Here is an 18,807-nt window from a genome sequence, read left to right as displayed (position 1 = left end):
CACATCTACTCATGAGATAGTTACTGGACCAGGCCAGAGCTGGCACGAGGCAGGCACGGGGCAGACAGACACCACTCAAACCCAGTGTGGAGTCCCCACAATCCTGCTTTCTCCCCAAAGACTGCGTCAGTCAGTAGAAAATAGAAGTCAGTGGACAAAGTTGCAGGCCATCCTTAGGAACATGCAGCCCTGGAGGCCAGAGCCCAGCGCTCAGAAGGGAATCGAGCATGTGGGTCAAGCCAGTGTACTTGGGCTCTGTGTTACAGCGACTTGGCGGTTCCCAAGCTGACTCATGCATGTGTGGTGTGCTGCATGGTGAGGTTTCCATCAACAATGGCCTCCCACATGGTACTCCCAGAAGATCGTATTGCCGAGTGATGTCACAGCTTCAGCACAACACACCTCCAGTTTGCACACATACGCTCCACGATGTTTGCAGTGATATACTTGCCTAACAAGTTATTTCCCAGAACATATGTTTTTACATACAGTCCACCAAGCAAGAAGGACAGTATGAACAGTGTCCTCTCAACTGTTTCCATGGATTACTACGAGGGTGGACAGGGTGGGAAAACAACACAGGAGTGTTGAGGGGAAAGTTCTCCAACAGCGTCTCAGTTTCACAATCACACCCAATATCTGGGTGACTGTGGGAAACACACCTTCTCCCACTTCATGTCGTAGTCTTATTCTCTATTGCCACAAGAAAATACCAGAGGCCTGATAACTTATAAATAAGAGAAGTTCTGGAGGCGGGGAAGTCCATGAATATGGTGCCTGGCTTCTGGCGAGGTGGTGAGACAGCAAGTGTGCATGCTCAGGTCTCATCCTCTTGTAAGGCCACGGATGCCATCATAGCCCCATGACCTCATCAAATCCTGTGTCTCCCCAAAGGCCCTACTACCACGTGCCAGTAACACGAGCCTGGGGACCAGGTCCCCACCTGGTGGGAGGAGGCACCTACAGCAGGAGGGAGCTGTGGAGCAGGACTCGTAACCACAACAAAACGTGGCCAATTTCAGTTCTCCACGCACCCTGGCCCTCCTCCCTCTGCAGGGAGGAGGCTGTGCCCTGGGGCAGGGGCAGCAGGAGGAATGCATGGACTGTCAGTCTAGTTGGAATCTGTCCCTTTTATTTTCAATATCCCTCTGGGTACCCGAAGGCAAAGCAGTGGGTGCAGGGTTCCCACGTGCCCTGGGAACAGCCCTTGGCAGGTGTCCTTGCCACTCCTACTGGTAAAATGGCAGGAGAGGCCCCCACCGATACAAGATGGGGACCTTGAGCATTTGGTGACGAGGACAGGGACAGCCAGGCAGCAGAAGGTAGCCTTTGCCCTCCACTGCAGCAGGTTGGTGCCAGGGTTCCAGGAGGCACGGGAAGTGGGTGATCTGGGGAAGCTTATTGGGGTCGCCCTGGGCCAGGCACAGGTTGGGGGAAGCCGGGTACGCCCAGGGGCAGATGCTGGACAGCACGCACCTCGACCCCGACTCCGACTCCGCGCTGGCCCCAGAGTCCTGTGCAGGGAAGAAGCCAGGCAGTCCCTGGTCTCTGGCAGTCATGAGGGGTCTTTCGAAGGCGGGAAACCCATCCTCCAGCTTGGGGTTGGGGCTGGCCACAGGCCTATAGAACTCTTTGTAGCGGAGCTGGGCATCGAGCTTGGCCTGCTGTGGAGACAGATCACAGGCCATGGCTGAGGGGGACACCCGGCCTCCCCATGCACCCCAGACAAAGTGCTTTTCTTTATTTTTAAAAGTTCTAAACTCTGTTTGCGTGGTGGTATAAGTGGCAGAGGGGCTGCTGGGGGACAGAGGGCTTAGGTGGGACTCAGGCTTGCTCCCCCAGGGAAGCCCCCGGTGTCTGTGCCTTTCTAGAATGTTTCGTGGACGTGGGAACATCTGCGTGTGCATCTGCCCCAGCTGCTGGCTCTGCGTGGCCCGCCATTCTGCTCCCTCTGGGTTCCCGTCTGTGGATCGACACCTCCCTCAGTCTGGGTCTTGTTTTGGGTGGGGAAAGAGGCCCCGGGAGAGGAATGATAGTGACTCTGACCACTGTGCACATGACAGTTATGTCCAGTACAAACCAGCGACCGAGACCACTCCTGCTGTGCGGCCCCCAGAGGCTGCCAGCCCGGCGCATCTGAGCGCCCTGCAGGTTCACTAGCCCACCTGGCGCCCGCTGGGTAGCGACAAGGGACAGCCTGCAACAGGGGACAGCCTGCGACAGGGCACGACCTCTCACCGGGGAAGAGACGGCCCATCTGCAGTCGTGACTGGAACCACGACCACACGCACTGAGCAGCAGTCAAAGGCCTGGCAATGCCCACGACAGCCAGAGGGTAGGGGACAGGAGTGACCGTCCACTACTGGGGGGGACACACATGGGTGCCTCTGCTGGAGAGAGGAAGGGGCTCGGCCTCCCCCAGACCCCCGTCCCACCTCTGGGTGGGTGAACACCACAGGCCAGGTGGCCAGGTGTGGCTGAGTGGGACAAGTGCCCAGAGGAAAGGGGAAGTCCCCTGCTAGGTCACCCAGGGCACTCGGTCATGAAGGCCAGGGGAGGGTGTGAGTGGCCCAGGCCAACACGTGAGAACATTCAAAGGCCATTTGTTCAAAGGGACACACATAGGGAGAAGCCACTGCACAGGAGGCCCACAGGAAGGAGGGCTTGGGGCTACACAGGAGGCGCGGGCGTGGGGGGCCCTGGGTGGTGATGTGGGTACTCGGTGCTCCCTCTGTCAGTGTCATGTATAATTTACAGTCTTTCCTACGTGGTGCTTTTTTGTTTGTGTTTTGCAGTAGGAGGGACTGAACCCAGGGGGGCCTGACTACTGAGCCATGTCCCCAGCATTTTTGACTTTTTATTTTGAGACAGGGTCTCGTTGTGTTGCTGAGGCTGGCTTTGAACTTGCAGTCCTCCTGCCTCAGCCTCCTGAGATGCTGGAATTACAGGTGTGCGCCACCGTGCCTGGCTGTGTGCATAATTTCTATATGATGTGCATTTTAACCAGTGCCCACACACGTGCAGACACACACGTGCACACACACATGCAGACACATAGGTGCAGACACACATGCAGGCACACACATGCAGACACACATGCAGGCACACACGTGCGCACACACAGGGCCTCCGAGCCAGGCTTCCTGGCACTGGGTGTTGTTTTTGGTAAGTGTGTAAGGTCTGCACTCATAGGGGATGAGCAGGGTGACTCGGGTGGAGAGCTGAGTGGGTGTCAAGGTGGTGACACTGTCCTACCTCTCCCGGCATGACCCTGGAGTATCTGTGCTTCCCATAAGGCTGGAAGTGCACCATGTAGGAGCTCTGGTACATGTCTAAATCCACAGGGGCCTAAGCACAGGGAGAGTGGGAAAGAAGATCCTGTCTCGTCACCCTTCCTCTAAGCCATCCAAGAGCTTCTCGCTGCAGGACGAGGGCCAGCTGTGGGGCCTGGCATCCACCTGCCTTCACCACCTCCCCACCACGGCGTGTCCAGCTGCTCCTCTTCCCACTTGTCTCAGGGCTGCACCCTGCTGTCTCCTGATGGAAACAGGGTTCCCTCTTCTCCCACCAGCGAACTCCTAGGTATCCTTCAAGACCCAGATCAAGTGCCACTTCCCCCAAAGTCTCTCTCCCAACCTTCCATTCTCCACCTCGCCGAAATCAAACCCTTTCCCTTCTGCTCGGAGATCAGTTTCACCCACCTCCAGGGCGGTCCTGTGGTGTGTCGTGAGAAAAGAACCTTGTCTTAGGCATCTCTGTAGCCCAAGCCCAGCACAGGTGCCTGGCACGCTGAGGGTGCCTAATAAATGCATGATGGATAAATAAATAGATCCCAGAATGCTGTAATGCTTAGCTGCTCTATGCCTGTTGCAAAAACATAAAAACAAAGGCCTTTGCTCCAGATGAGCAGAGGGAGCCTCCAAAGAGCCCCGTCCTCTCCTGGGGCTCCTTGCTGAGATGGTCACAGGGGACCACACCACTCACCTGTCCTGGGTACACCGTACGTTCCATGTCCAAGGCTCTAGAGGGACAAATTGGTTAGCCAGCAGCTACCATTGACAGTCGTGCCGACCGAGGCCTGCTCCTGCTCCTCCTGTCTGTACCTCCCACCTCCCAGCCACCTCCCTGCACAGAGCCCCCACCCAGGGTTGCTGGAGGCACCAGAGACCCATGGATGGTGGACAGGGGCCCTGGGTCAGGGGACCTAAGGCCTCTCACACATCAGATTTACCTCTCCCACAGGAGAGGCAGACAGAGGGCAGGTGGTTTGTGGGAAATGTCAAACCACCACCTGTGTAGGGAATGTAAGCCCTGAGCCCATATTTCCTGCCAATTCCATGGTGTAAACACTCCACCTAGGAAGTCACTGAGGCTGGACTGCAGGACATGCACACTCAGGCCCTGGGGAGCCAGCTCCCCGCACCCAGTTCCCACGGGCCCGAGGCTCAGCCTGCCTGGGGGAGGCTGGCTCAGGCCCAGTCCCGGGCACCCCACAGGAGTAGGCGTGTTCTGGGCCAAGAGTCAGTAGCTCTGCATTTGGGTTTCAGGACGGCAGCTCGAAGTCCAGCCTGCCCCTCGGCTGCAGCACCCGTGAACTCAGAGAGCTCACTCCACTGCATGTGTGTGGACCCTTGGGAGTCTTGGGGGTCACAAGCTCTGGGGCTTGAACCCAGGGAAGCTCTCCTACTGAGCTAGATCCCCAGCCCTTTTTATTTTATTTTGAGACAGGGTCTTGCCAAGCTGCCCAGGCTGGCCTTGAACTTGCCATCCCCCTGCTCAGCCTCTCGAGTAGCAGGCATCACAGGTGTGGGCCTCTGTGCCCAATGACCTGACACTCTTGATGAGGGCTCCATTCACTCTGCTGAGCAAGCCGTGGCCAGTAGGAGGGGCGCAGGCACAGCTCAGCTGGCCCCATGTCCCTCCTGTGCAGACAACTGCTCTCCCAGGGCTGTGGACCCTCTTCCATGCTCGGAGCCTACCCCTCCTTCTGCCAGCGTGCACGGTGTTCCTGCCCTTGTAGCCCAAGTGCCCCTGCTGCAGGGAGAGCTGCCGTGGTGTCCCATGCCACACCTGTGCTGAGACAGCCTGACCCATGCCGTGGGGCTGTTGTGGTCACAGGCCTGGCCATTGTGAAGTGGTGGTGAGTCAGCTGTCCTGCATGGCAGTGCCCCGTGCCTGGCTCACATCTTCAGAGAGAGCCTCGGCAGTCTGCACCCCAGGGCCAACATGAACCCTGGTGGCACTGAGCGGCACCAGGATCAGGCACTGCCGACATTGCACAGCAAGCAGAGAAGCAGGTGAACAGAATCCCAGGTGGTTTGTGACATCAGACTGTCCAGCTGAATTACCTTATGCCACAGTCCCCAGGCCTCTGCTGCTTGGGGGGGCCGCTCACTCTGCGTCCAAATCCCACCCTCTTTTGCATGCGTTAGGATGAATAAAATCAGAAAAACAATACAACACAGAAAATAAGAGCAGTAGTGGAGGGCACTGAGAAATCCCAGCCTTTGTTCATTGCTGGTGATCATGCACAGGGGCAGCAGCTGCTATGGAAAATAGTTCGGTGCTTTCTCCAGAGGTTAATCCCAGACTCACCACACAAGCCAGCAATTTTAGTTGTTATAAATCAAACAGTTGCAAGCAGGGACTCAAACACATCATGTGTATGCCGGTGTTTAAGGCAGCATGACTCACTACGCCCAACACCCATCAGAAGATGAATGGATCATCCAAATGTGGTACATACACATAGTGGAATATTACGCAGCCTTGATGCTAAACATTCATAAACTTGAAGATACTGTACTTAGTGGAAAAAAAGAGCATCACGAAAAAATAAAAGAGGTATGATTCCACTTAATTAAGGTGCCTAGTCCAACCAGATTCACAGAATGAGGGAAGAGCTTCCAGGGACTGGGGGAAGAGAAAATGAAGAGTGATGTTTAAATGGGCACGGAGGTGGGAAGAGGGTGAGGTGCGGGAATAGGCAGTGGTGATGGCTGCTCACCTCTGTGGCTGTGCTTAGTGCCTATGAACTGTCACTGAAAATGGCTAAGATAGCTGGGCACAGTGGTCCCCAGTATACACAGTGGTGCACAGCACTGCACACCTGCATTCCCAGCTAGTCAGGAGACTGAGCTGGAGGATAACAAGTTCAAGGTCAATTTGGGCAAATTAACCAGACGTTGTCTCAAAATATAAACAGCTAGGGCCTCTCGCAGTGGTAGAGTGCTTGCCTCTGGTGCCACAAAAGGGAAAAACAAAGCAAACAAAGAGCAGCGGTTAAGTGGTGTGTATATACACAGCCAGGCCCAGGGCGCACGCCTGTCATCCCAGCAGCCCAGGAGGCTGAGGCAGGAGGACCGCAAGTTCAAATCCAGCCTCTGCAACTTAGTGAGACCCTGTCCCTAAATAAAAATAAAAAAGGCTGGGGACGTGGCTCAGTGGTTAAGTACCCCAGGGTTCAATCCCTGGTACAAAAGAAAAGGAAAAAAAAAGAAAAAAGTTCCTGTGAATCCGATAAAGCTGAAAGAGACGGCAGGGAGCTGGCAAAGCAGGAATTCCACAGGGGACGGCGGGTGAGGCGAGTGGTTCTGTGGCCCAAGCATAATCTTTTTCAGGGAAATACGGGCCACTAGCCTTTGCAACCTGGCCTCATGCTGACACTGTGGGTGCCCCTTCATGGCAGTGCGGTCAGCAGGCACCCTGGAACGCAGTCCCAGCAGACCCTAGAGGGCTGAGACTCCTATTGCCTGGGACAGCGAGGTGGCAGTGCGTGTGTCCCCGCATGCCCGGGAGAGGCCGCCCGTCAGTCCAGGACAGCAGGGCAGTGTGCACAGTACGTGGGCTCCACACCTGCTGTGCCGCGGGGCCGTGTGCTCCTGCTTAGAACCAAGGCCCTTGAGGGGCAGCAGCCCAGGCCCCCTCACTCAGTCCCTGCCTGAGTGAATCTCGTGTCGGTTTGCTCCTCAGCCTCCCAAGCTGCTGGAATCACAGGCATGGCCACCACACCCCACACCCAGTGAACTACTAAGAACAGGTCCTTTTTTGCTAAACAATGTGAGTCTATACTTACTGTCCTGCTGCCCTGATCAATGGTGTAAGTTCAGAAGAAGGCAGCTGGACCATCTGAGGGACAGACGCTATAGCTACCTGGAGAGGGTGCAGGAGTCAAGTACATGTGTCTGGTGTCTGTGAGGGAACCCGGGCTCGTCCTGCCAATGTGGCCCAGGTTCCTGAAGGGCTCTATGCCAGGCACCTGTAAGGGCCCAGACAGTGATAAACAAACAGAGATGACCTCTGCCCTCCGGCACTTACAGCTCGATAGTAGGCAAATTCCTAAAGAATCACACAGGCGAGTCTTTAATGGCAGTTATGACAGCGTACAGAGGGAGCTGGGCGGGGAGCCCATCCAGCCCCGGGCAGCCAGAGAAGACCTGCTTGGTCCTGGGGATAGTCCTCCATGCCGCAGGGCTGGAGAAGCAGCTCTGTCAGTGCAGAGAGGAGGGGCCTCCTGCATGGCATCCTGAGCGCTGTGCCTTCAACGCAGGCCAAACACTGTGGCTGTGCGCAATGTCACAATGTCGTGTTCAGTGCCAGCAACACATTCGCAGGCTGAGCCTCTTTCCTCATTGGCAGGTCACTGAACACTGGTGAGTCACCTGGCAGGCCTGAGCTGGGCCATCACCGGTCCTTTCATACCAGTCTTGCTTCCTAATATCTGTGACACTCCAGCCACAATCAGACTTGACACAGGTACATATGTGGTCACAGCAAGGCTGGGAAAGGGCCAGGCAGCCCCAGGGTGCGGCAGGCTGGACTGACAGCAGAGCAGAGAGCAGATATGAAGACACAGGGTCACTGCAGGTGGTGACATGGTTAGGACCGGCCAAGGTACTTCTGCAGGGCGCAGAGCCACCAAAGCACAGGACTTCTTCCAGGCCAAGGTCCAGACAGGGCAGTTTCACAATGTCAGCCTGAGGAGTGGGACTTCTGTGATTGTCACAGACAGGAGAAACCACGTTTTGCTAAAGCAGAGGTCCTGAGGTTCCTGGCTGTGGTTCACTCGCTCAAGACGAATGACCAGGTGGTAGGGTCCAGGCAGCTGGACCATCTGAGGGACAGACGCCATAGCTACCTGGAGAGGGTGCAGGAGTCAAGCTCATGTGTCGCGTGTCTGTGAGGGAACCCGGCCTGGTCCTGCCAAGGTGGCTCAGGTTCCTGAAGGGCTCTATGCCAGGTGCCCCTCCTCTTGGGGGTCTGGGGGTGCATCCTTGGTGGTCTGGTGTGCTCCATAACTCACAGGCCTGGTTTGCCAACATGGATTTGGTGTGTCTGCGATTTCGCCTGCTTCTGACTGATTTGATGGATTCACAGATGGTCATTCTCATTAGCATGGCTAATTTACTTTTCAGCTGTGCCTGGTGGCTGTGCCAGGCAGGTGGTGGCTGTCCACTGGGACAGACAAAGCACACAGTCATTTCTTCCAGCACTAAGACCCAACGTGGAGGAGCTCGTGGCCGCTAGCCTTGCAGAACCGGCAAAGCCCTGGGCAAGCCGAGCCCTGCTGCTCCACAGACCGTGGAGGAACTCGGGGAGCTCCCTCCCTGGGCACAGGGGGGTCCGTGACTATCCTCTACCCCTGCGTGATGAAGGTGGCTGGGGGGTGAGACGAGGTGCCAGCGGACCTGGAGAGATGTGGATTGGTTGAGGGGCATTTTGAAAGGAGAGGGTCCAGGGTTCAGCCATGGTTATAATGGAAGCGGCAGGGACAAGGCCCAGAGAGGTGCCTTTTGGAAGGAGCCCCTGGGTCCTTTGATGAGGAAGGAAACACTGGAGGCGCAAGTCGGGGAGCAAGGCCAGGAACGCAGTAGGGCTCGGTCTGGAGCTGAAGGGCCTCCGGAGAGGGATCTCGTGGGCAAGGAGCAGGCTCCGAGCGCTGGTGACCCGGTGATACCTGGAGTTGTTAGGGCTCTCTAAGTCCCTAAGTCTGCCTCCCAGGCAGCCCTGGTGGGGGGCGGGGGACACTGGCAGCAGCAGGGGGTCCTGCAGCCTCCCAGGAGTGTTCCAGCATGCGGGCCTCCCTCAGGCACCTTTGGTTGCCTCCTTCGCTGCACCTGGATTCCTGCAGAACCTCTGGGCTCCAGCAAGGCCATGTTAGATGCAGCAGGCTGCTCTGCGAGAGGCTGGTGCTGTGACAGGCCAGGCGCCTGGCCCCTGGAGCCTCAGGGTCCCCTTCAGGGTAGCTGACATCCTGTGTGGCAGGACCTCCTCCGCCGCAGACCATCGCAGCCTCCAGAGCGCCTGGGCCTGCCCTGAACAGCATCACATGTTACTGTTGTTAAGCGTTTCCACGGTGAGTCGATCTTGTGTTTCCAGAGTATGAAACAGTTGTATTTCTCCTGGTTCCTGTCCACTTTGGCAGACTGCAAAGGGGTCACCTGTACTTTTTTTTTTTTTTTTTTATACCAGGGGTTGATCCTCAGGGACACTTAANTCACCTGTAGCCCTTTTTTTTTTTTTGATACCAAGTATTGAACCCAGGGGCATTTAACCACTGAGCCACGTCTTGGGACCCTTCGGTATTTTATATAGAGACAGGGTCTCACTGAGTTGCTTAGGGCTTCACTTTTGTTGAGACTGGCATTGAACTCTGGGTCTTCTTGCCTCAGCCTCCCAAGCTGCTGGGATTACAACTGTGCGCCACCGCACCATTTCAATCACATATAAGTTTTTACTTCAAACTGTGCAGGAAAAAATGAATTAATTGCATTATAGGAATGTGAATGTAGAAGTTCTGGGACGTTAAAATGAACATTAGTTAGCCCGGTGCCTGGCGCATGCCTGTAACCCTTGCAACTGGGGAGGCTGAGACAGGTCGGTGGCAAGTTGGAGGCCAGCCTCAGCAACTCAGTGAGACCCTCTCTCAAAATAGAACATACAGAGCTGGGGATATAGCTCAATGATAAGGCACTCTTGGGTTCAATTCCCAGTACAAAAAACCAATAAAATAAAATAAATATTATTTGAAAGGATGCAAAAAAGATGTGTGGACAGGATCAATGCCCAGTGTACACCAGGCTCCCCGGGCTCTCAACAAGCCTCCTTCAATCCGCCCCTCCCTCCTTGGGTGGCGATATTCACCTTTAAATCTACTTTTTTTTTTTTTTTTTTTTTGATAAAACAACTCATACGGGTTCATGGCCTTGGATGTGAAAATGGAAGGAGAAAAACATGTAAATTGATTACCTGGCTCCTGGCCTGGTATGCCGTAGGAGCTTAATGATTGTTAGGGAATGCCCCCAGAGTGACTTCCATGTCACCCTGCAGCCTGGAAGGAGTGCCTGCCCCAGCTCCTGTCTGTGTAAACCCAACAGGTTCACGTTGGACTCAACTCGCAGGAGGAAAGCCTCCTGAGCGGGAGCCTCCAGCCTCCTAATAAGGGGATTACAATCCATTTCCTTCCTGACCCGATAATGCCCATGGAAGGCCCCAGGCCAGGATTAGGGCCTTTAATTACAGCCACCGCTTCTGGCTGCTCACAGCTGGACACTGAGGGCGGTGAGCTGCCCCCCCCCCTCAGGCCCAGGCCCCAGGAGGCCCAACCAACGCCCCCTCCTGAAGGGCCACCTCCTGCAGGGACCGGCCTCCAGGGGAGCCCAGGGCAGGCAAACCAAGGGCAGCCCCCGCGCACAGCAGGCAGGACAGGAGGCCAGCTGGGCACGCTTAGCTTTCGGGTGGACACGTCTGAAGACTCGTTTGGGCTCCTTGGGCCACTCAATGGCCTCCACTCCACGGCCTGGGGGACCTTCCCATCCTGGGACCCACCCTGTAACACAGAGCCTTCCAGGGCTGGGACAGAGGTGGACAGCCCATCAGCGCCATCCTGCGCTGCCTGAAGGTGGTGGGTGTGCAGGGTGGGCACCCTGCAAGGTGATTAGGCAGAGACAGGACCTCGGGAAGTTAGCGTCCTCGGTCAACACACGTACAGGGGTGCCCCCCTATCCACCGGGACAAGGCCCAAGACCCCCAGATTGCCGGCACTGCAGAGTGGTACCCGACCCTATATGTCTGACTCTGTTTCCCCTGACATACATTATCTATGATCAAGTGTGACTTACAGTTAGGCACGGGAAGAGATTGAAGGCAATAACTGGCAATAAAATACAAGAACATACTGTGTACTGTTGAACAGTAACACCATGGACTGTAGTAAATTTCCTCAAGACCTACGGATTGCATAACCACAGAGAAAGTAACCACCCATAAGGAGGGGCAGTGCGCTGACTTCAGTGGCCCTAGGAGAGCACGGTGGTGCTAGCTGCCCAGGGAGTGGTGTCCGGGATGATTAAAGAGCCCACTACAAGATCCTGCCTCTAGCTCTTTGCAGGCTGGGAGAGGGATGAGCGACACAGGTGGGCAGGGCAGAGGCAGGTGCTAGAGCAGGGACAGCGAGGACCCGAGGACCCCCGGGCTGCGGTCCTCTTGTTCAAACCTGGCCCACCCCTGCAGGCTGCGCACTCTTGACAGTGGAGAGAACCACTCTGGCTGCCCACCCCCCATGGAAGGTCCCTCCTGGCTCCCGCCCAGCCTGCCAGACTAGACCTGTCCATGAGAATTGTAACTGTGTCTTTGGTGGCTGGGGATTTTTAAAGGTCAGGCTGTGGCTGGTCACCAAGGACATTCAGTGCAGGCCCAGGGGATGTGGGCGATCACAGCGGAGGCTTTAGGGCAAGCTGGTTTTGCAGTAGAACTCAGCACTGCTGCTTATACACGGTGTGTCAGTGGGTAAGTGACTTATGCTGTCCTCTCCAGTGATAAAATGAGATAAAAGTGTCAGCCTTGCAGGAGAATGGGGCAAGGTCCTGGGAATGTCCTCCTGAGCTCAACTCCCACCAGTAGTGCGTGCTTGATAGACTAGAGTGCGCTAGTTCATTCCCCTAGGGTGAAGGGAGCCTTAAACAAGTGCTCTACCACTGAGGTACTCCCCAGTCCCCCATTTATTATTATTTTCAGACAGGATCTCACTAAATTGCCCAGGCTGCTCCTGCCTCAGCCTCCTGATTTGCTCCTTACAGATGAGTGCCACCTTGCCCAGCACGAATGGGGACTTCTAAGAGATCAGTGTGGGATCAGGCACAGTGGCACACACCTGTAGTCCCAGTGACCAGGAGACTGAGGCAGGAGGCTCGAAAGTTCCAGGCCAGCCTGGGCAACTCAGGGAGACCCTGTCCCAAAACAGAGAATAAATAGGCTGGGGCTGGGGCTCAGTGATGACAGCACTTGCCTGGTACATGTGAGGAACTGAGCTCAATCCTCAGCACCACATAAAGATAAATAAATAAAATAAAGATATTGTGTCCATCTACAACTAAAATTTTAAAAAAATAGAGAATAGGGCTGGGGGCGTAGCTCAGTTGGTAGAGTGCTTGCCTGGCATGCACAGGGCCCTGGGTTCAATCCCAGCACCGCACATTTAAAAAACATGCAAAAAAAAAAAAAAGAGAGAGAGAGAATAAAGAGGGCTGGGGTTGGAGCCAGGGTAGAGCACCCTTGGATTTAATCCCAGCACAAAAATAAATAAGTGAATAATTTCAGTATGGGAAAGATAGCAGCACAGCCAGGAAAGAAAAGAGTGAAGGAGAAAGGACAGCAGCCAGAGGCCAGGTGCCTGCAAGCACTGTGCATTGAGGACTGGCCGGAGACTCGGTGTGATGGTGACTTGATGCTGGGCAGGGTTCTGACAGCTGGATGTGGACAGACTTCATTTAATCCTCCTCCTAACCACATGCAGAGGTCCTTTTTATTCTGCCTACTGTGTAAGCAGGAAAATGAGGCACAGAGAGTATGAGTATACTAAAGTTCCCCAGACAAACAGAACCAGTAGTGTGTGGAGACAGAGATGTAGAGATCAGGAAGAGGAGTGGAGAGAAGGGAGACGGGGAGAGATGTACTCTCCATATGCCGGGTGCAGTGGGGCAACCTGTCATCCCAGCAGCTCAGGAGGCTGAGGCAGGAGGATCACGAGTTCAGAGCCAGCCTCAGCAACTTAGTGAACCAACTGACTGAGACCCTGTCACTAAATAAAACATCAAAAGGGCTGGGGGATGTGGCTCAGGGTGAAGCGTCCGGTTCAATCCTCAGTACCAAAAAGAAAGAGAAAGAAAGAAAGAAAAGAACAAAGGGAGGAGGGAGGAAAGAAAAAGAAAGGAAGGAAGGAAGGAAGGGAGGGAGGGAGGGAGGAAGAAAGACAGAAAGCGAGAGAGAAATTGCTCACATGATTACAGAGGCTGAGCAGCCCACGAGTTGCCCTCTGTGAGCTGGAGAAGCAGAAAGGCCAGGCGTCCTCCAGCCTGACCCGGAGACCTGAGGACCAGGAGCTCAGTGTCAAGGGCAGGAGAAGATGATGCCCAGCTCAAGCAGCCTTTTCAGGGCAGCTGGAGGTTTCCCCAGGAGGTCAGTGCTTTCCCTTTGACCTTGTGGCTGCCTTTCCAGATGTCGGTCACACAGCCGTGATCGCTCCCTGTGCCAAGGACAGGCATGGCTGGAAACTGGAAAAACTTGCATTAACTTATGTCTACACTGGCAGAAACGGAGGAGGTGAACATGGTGTGAGCAGTGTTCACCTGGGGAACAGCAGTCTCTTTCTAGAGAAAACAATCTCTTCGGACCAGCGGAACCAGAAAGAGCCCATGTGCAGGAGAGGCACGTATGTATGACATCAAAACAACTCTGATAGTCTCCAAGATGGCTGGCTATGGTCCTGTGCGGAAAGGACCGGAAGAGGAGCGGAGACTCACAGCCCAGGGGCTCTTTCCCGTGCAGATCTAGGGTGCCCCCCCCCGGCCCCGGGAGTGCTCACTAACTACTGATGGCTGCTGTGACCGCAGCTGCTGATAGTGAAGATGGACAGCTGCCGAGTCTGGGCCCCAGAGACCTGGAAGCCGGCCATTGCCCCTTAGAGACCCTCTTTGCCTAACAATTACGGAAACGTCAGCCAAGCATATTCTGTCTCGCTGTCCCTCCGTCAACTTTCCTAAATTCTTTCAAATGCTTTTTGGGACCTGTGTCCAGGGTCAGTGCTGGGTCAGCCACGGGATGTTGAAAGCACCTGGCCATCAGTAAGTCCTGCCGGTCCTCACCCCGCCTGACTGATGCGGCAGGTGTAATCTGTGAGCGCATCTCCCCCCAGGCAGCACGCTGCCACCAGGTCGAGCTGACAGGCTGCCATTCATCGCGGGTCAGCTCTGTGTTGCGCAGGCACAAGCTGGCAGGGCGAGGTTGAGGGACCCACTCTTCTGGTCTCAGCACTTTCAAGATGAGTAGGTGGGTCCTAAGTGTTGTCCTTGTCCCTCTCGGTGTGACAGCTAAGAGAATCCAAGGTCCCCTCCAGATCTTCCAGCTCAGAATTTCACTGGGAGGCAGCAATGGGGACAGAAATCAGCATTTTAAACAGGAGCTGACGAGGTCTTCTGTGTCCTGAAGTTTGGACCCGACTGAGGGAGGATTGGGGATAGCCTGCCCCCAATCATCTTTCAGGGTCCCATCCTGTCTGATTCTGAGTGGAGCATTGTCACAAGCTGTCAAGAGGCCCTCTATTCTGTTACACTGGCATAGAAAACAACTGGAAATCGTAAAGGCTGATTTTACCCTCTGTGTGTACTCCAGCAACCACGACACAACTCCAAAAGCAGTAGCAATAATGTTTGAAAAAAAAGAAAAAGAAAAGAAAACATCAAGACAAGTTGTGTGAATATATGCCCTTACTGATCCCTGTGTTTCACAGCATTTATCAAATAGCTCTACATAAACACCTGTCTTCAGGGGCTGGGGTTGTGGCTCAGAGGTTGAGTGCTTGCCTCACACTGGGTTCGATCCTCAGCACCACATAAAAATAAAATAAAATGAAAGTATTGTGTCCATCTACAACTAGAACAAACAAAACTGTCTTCAGTCCCTGGAGATGTCCTCTCTATCTGAATTCATTTGTGACATGTCATATACACAGGTTAAAAAAAAAAATTCTCCATTCTTCTTCCCAGAACCTTGAGTGTAGCTTTATCATTAATCAGAACCGATTAACTACTCGTGTATGACAGCACCTGGGAGCTGTCATCACCCCTTCCTTCCTATGAATGTTTATTGAGCAGCTGCTACATGCCATGCACCCATAAATGAACAAAAAACATGTTCCTACTCCTTGTACCTCCACGATGTTTAATGGGCTTCGTGTGTGTGTGTGTGTGTGTGTGTTTGTGTGTGTGTGTGTACGCATGCACGTGTGCATCTGGGTAATCAATCACATAAGTGCAGCTGTATCAAGGTCTATGGGTAATGCATGAAGACAGTGCCCCATAGCTGTTCCTAATGGTGGCTGGACTGGAGCTTGGGGACAGACTTAAGGTTGTTTTTCCTTCTGTGTTCTGCCGTGCTGGGGATTGAACCCAGGGCCTTACGCGTGCTAGGCAAGTGCTCCACCCTTGGCCACGTCACCAGCCCCACACAGGTCTAAAGGCAGGGCTCTGCCATTCACCAGTGTGATTCCTGCGCAGGTCATTTAGCTCTGCATGGCCGTGTGGAAAAAACAGGGAAAACCAGTGGTGTAAATATAATGCGCGTGCTGAGGAGGCCGAGGCAGGAGGGTCGCAGGTTCAAAGTCAGCCCCGGCAAGTTAGAGGGCACCAAAGTGCACAGTGACCGGTACAGAATAGCCACAGTCTGTCATGATAGTCATCTAAGTACTGAGGGCGATGTCCATCAGGGTGGCCCTCCAGTATCCGGTCCATCCTGCTGCCGTGGCGTGGCCGTTAGGCCTCTGGGCAGCAGAAACACCACACCAGCTCCACAGGCAGCTCTGATCAGCCCCTGAGTAAACTGAGCGGCGTCAACCTCGCCTGGATGCCTAGTGCTGAGCCCACCCTCAGGGTGAAAACTCCCTGCCGCAGCCCGGCTGGCTGGGCAAAATAAGCGGGGGGTGACGAATAACTTGTGTACATTGATACAGCAGGAGTAGGAGCCGTTTATTGCAGGACAGGAGCAGTATTTATACATTCCACACAGCTTATCTAATTAGCATAAACTAGATACATCAGTCAACCAATAAGGAATCTCTACACTTAATGGCTCTCTTTTGTTACTTCTCAAACCACTCCCTCTGGCATTTTGCCAGGCACCATCCAGACTTGTTTACGAACTCTAACATTCCCCTGGCAAAATGCCAGGTGTTATTTTGACTTGTTTACAGACTCTAACATTTCCCCCTTTTGTTTAATTTAAATAACAACCATAGTGGTTTTTACAGAAACACCATAAATAACCTGATACAAGCAGAAAGGGAGGATACAAAATGCCACAATACCAAGCCAATTGATGGCTCCATGCAAGAAGCCCTTGGAAAAATTATACCAGCAATGACACCAGCAATGACACCGTTAGCAAAGATACCAAGTAACAATTTGTTGTACATTACAGTTTGTTGTCTCAGTCCAGGTAAAGTAGTGTCTCAATAGATTAACTCACAGTCCAGGTAAATCACAGTCCAGGTAAGTTCTGCAGGCAGCTAGCTTAAATCACAGTCCAGGTAAGTTCTGCAGGCAGCTAGCTTGATCCGAAGTCTCGTCTGTTTCTCAGCCAAAGTCTTGTCCGGTTTTCAGCAACACTGGAAATTCTTCCACCTTGGTCTTTACCGGCACTGGGACGAAGGCAGGAACTCCGGATGGCTAAAGAAAATCCTGTAGCATTCTACTAAGAAAACAACCTTCTGAACAATTTAGTACATTATCTCAAGGTTTTTTACATTTGAAATAAGCCTTAATAGTGCTCATTACTCATTAGCTTCCAGGTGTGGGAGAACCATTGTAGCTTAGTTATTGGCATTGAAAATGACCAAACATCAGGGACACCAGTAGCATCTTCTGCTGGCTGTAGTGCCTGGGCAGCCCCAGATGGCCCTGGGGAGTGTCCCGGACTCAAACTGCTACTGGGCACAGGGAGCAAGAGCCTGCGAGACTGTGCCTCCAGGTCAGGTCTAGATTTGGGCTCGCGGCAGTGGAAGAGCCAGCTCCCCGGCCAGGAGGCGGGGAAGGGCCAGTCGCTGCCGCCTCTTGGAAAATCCTTGCTGCGCTGTGACCGGCTTGCACACTCGGCAGCCGCCTCTCCGCTTCACGCACCCTCCGGTAACGAAAAGTATTTAGTAATAGCCTTTTGCTGCAACTTTTTTCCTGATAATCCTTCTTCTTCTGAACTTTCTTTTTCTTTCTGACTAGAGTTCCTGGGCTCTTATCAACACATGCCCTAACTATTCTTGGTTCCACTGGGGTGCCTTCTTCTCTTAGAAATTTACTTCTCACCCCTTCCATATTTTCATCACAAAGACAATACAATACACTGAGACAAAACAAGACACAAACATACTGTATCAATCTTCTCCATTTTCTTGAAATGACCATTTTTCCTCTCGCCCTATCTGCCTAGGGACGAGCAGATTGCTCCCGTCCTATCTATGGACGGGCAGCTTTTTTTCGTCACTTACCCCCGAGTGTCCCGGGGCTCCCCGTACGGGCCACCATCTGCCGCAGCCCGGCTGGCTGGGCAAAATAAGGGGGGGGTGACGAATAACTTGTGTACATTGATACAGCAGGAGTAGGAGCCGTTTATTGCAGGACAGGAGCAGTATTTATACATTCCACACAGCTTATCTAATTAGCATAAACTAGATACATCAGTCAACCAATAAGGAATCTCTACACTTAATGGCTCTCTTTTGTTACTTCTCAAACCACTCCCTCTGGCATTTTGCCAGGCACCATCCAGACTTGTTTACGAACTCTAACATTCCCCTGGCAAAATGCCAGGTGTTATTTTGACTTGTTTACAGACTCTAACAACTCCCATTTCTAGAAAGTTCCCAGAGGTGCTGCACTGGAGCCGGTACTTTGACAAAACAGGGCTTCTCGTTCCTTTTCCTTATGCATAGTCAGGGGTGGGCTCCCAGATCCTGGTTGCTGGATGCCCCCTCCCCAGCGTGAAGCAGGCCGCTGTGGCCACTGTGGGAACAAAGGAGAGGCCAGCCTCAGTGGATCCCACACTCAGAAGAGAAGGTCACAGAGAATGAAGTCCAATCTTAGCTCACAGGGGGAGCCCAGATCCATGGTTGTTACTGAGGTTACAACTTCTTTTATTGTTTAGATCAGCTGACGTTGAATTTTCTGTTACTTGCAACCAAAATATTCCAATATGCCAGTCATTCCTGTGAGTGTAAGACCCACATTTACCCCCTCAGTAGTCCATGCTGGGTCTGAGCTGGCTCAGAGTAGATCCTCAATAGCTCTATGTCAAGGACATCCAGTCTCCCCTCACAAGACCCAGGGGTGGCCATAACAGGGGGCTAAGAGCAGTCAGAACTGGCCTGCCTCTGCCGCTTGCCCGGCTTCTGTCCTGCCCCCCCCATCTCCCCTGTGCTGGAATGGCCAGCTTGTTTCAGGCCCCAGGCACCAAGGGGGCCTTGTAGGTCCAGCTGCCATCTTTCAGGTCACCTGCTTGCAAATGCTCTGCGTTCCCTTACAGTTGTAGCTGGATGCAAGGGTGCACACCTGTAATCCCAGCAGCCCGGGAGGCTGGGGCAGGAGGATCACGAGTTCAAAGCCAGCCTCAGCAACTTAGTGAGGCCCTAAGCAACTTACTGAGGCCCTGTCTCTAAATAAAACATAAAAAGGGCTCAGTGATCAAGCACCCTGGATTCAATCCCCTGTAACAAAACAAAAACAAACAAACAAATAGACTCTAGCACCTGATTTCCACTGAGGGTTT

General features: G+C 53.6%; 1 protein-coding gene across 1 annotated transcript in view; it reads right to left on the bottom strand.

Annotated features, from left to right (window-relative positions):
* Window positions 1–1,229: 1,229 nt before the first annotated feature.
* Tex37 (testis expressed 37) overlaps window positions 1,230–18,807 on the bottom strand; it is a 51,360-nt gene continuing 33,782 nt past the window's right edge. The window contains exons 2-4 of the mRNA XM_015506305.2: window positions 3,985–4,021; window positions 3,256–3,348; window positions 1,230–1,664 (exon numbers count right to left, since the gene is read on the bottom strand). Coding sequence (XP_015361791.1) covers window positions 1,230–1,664; window positions 3,256–3,348; window positions 3,985–4,021 — 565 coding nt within the window. The remainder of the gene's footprint in view (window positions 1,665–3,255; window positions 3,349–3,984; window positions 4,022–18,807) is intronic.

The sequence above is a fragment of the Marmota marmota genome, unplaced genomic scaffold, assembly GCF_001458135.2.
Source record: "Marmota marmota marmota unplaced genomic scaffold, marMar, whole genome shotgun sequence".
In the NCBI taxonomy this organism is placed as follows: Eukaryota; Metazoa; Chordata; class Mammalia; order Rodentia; family Sciuridae; genus Marmota; species Marmota marmota.
Note: the sequence above shows the minus strand (reverse complement) of the source record. Positions and strands in the feature narration are given on the sequence as shown.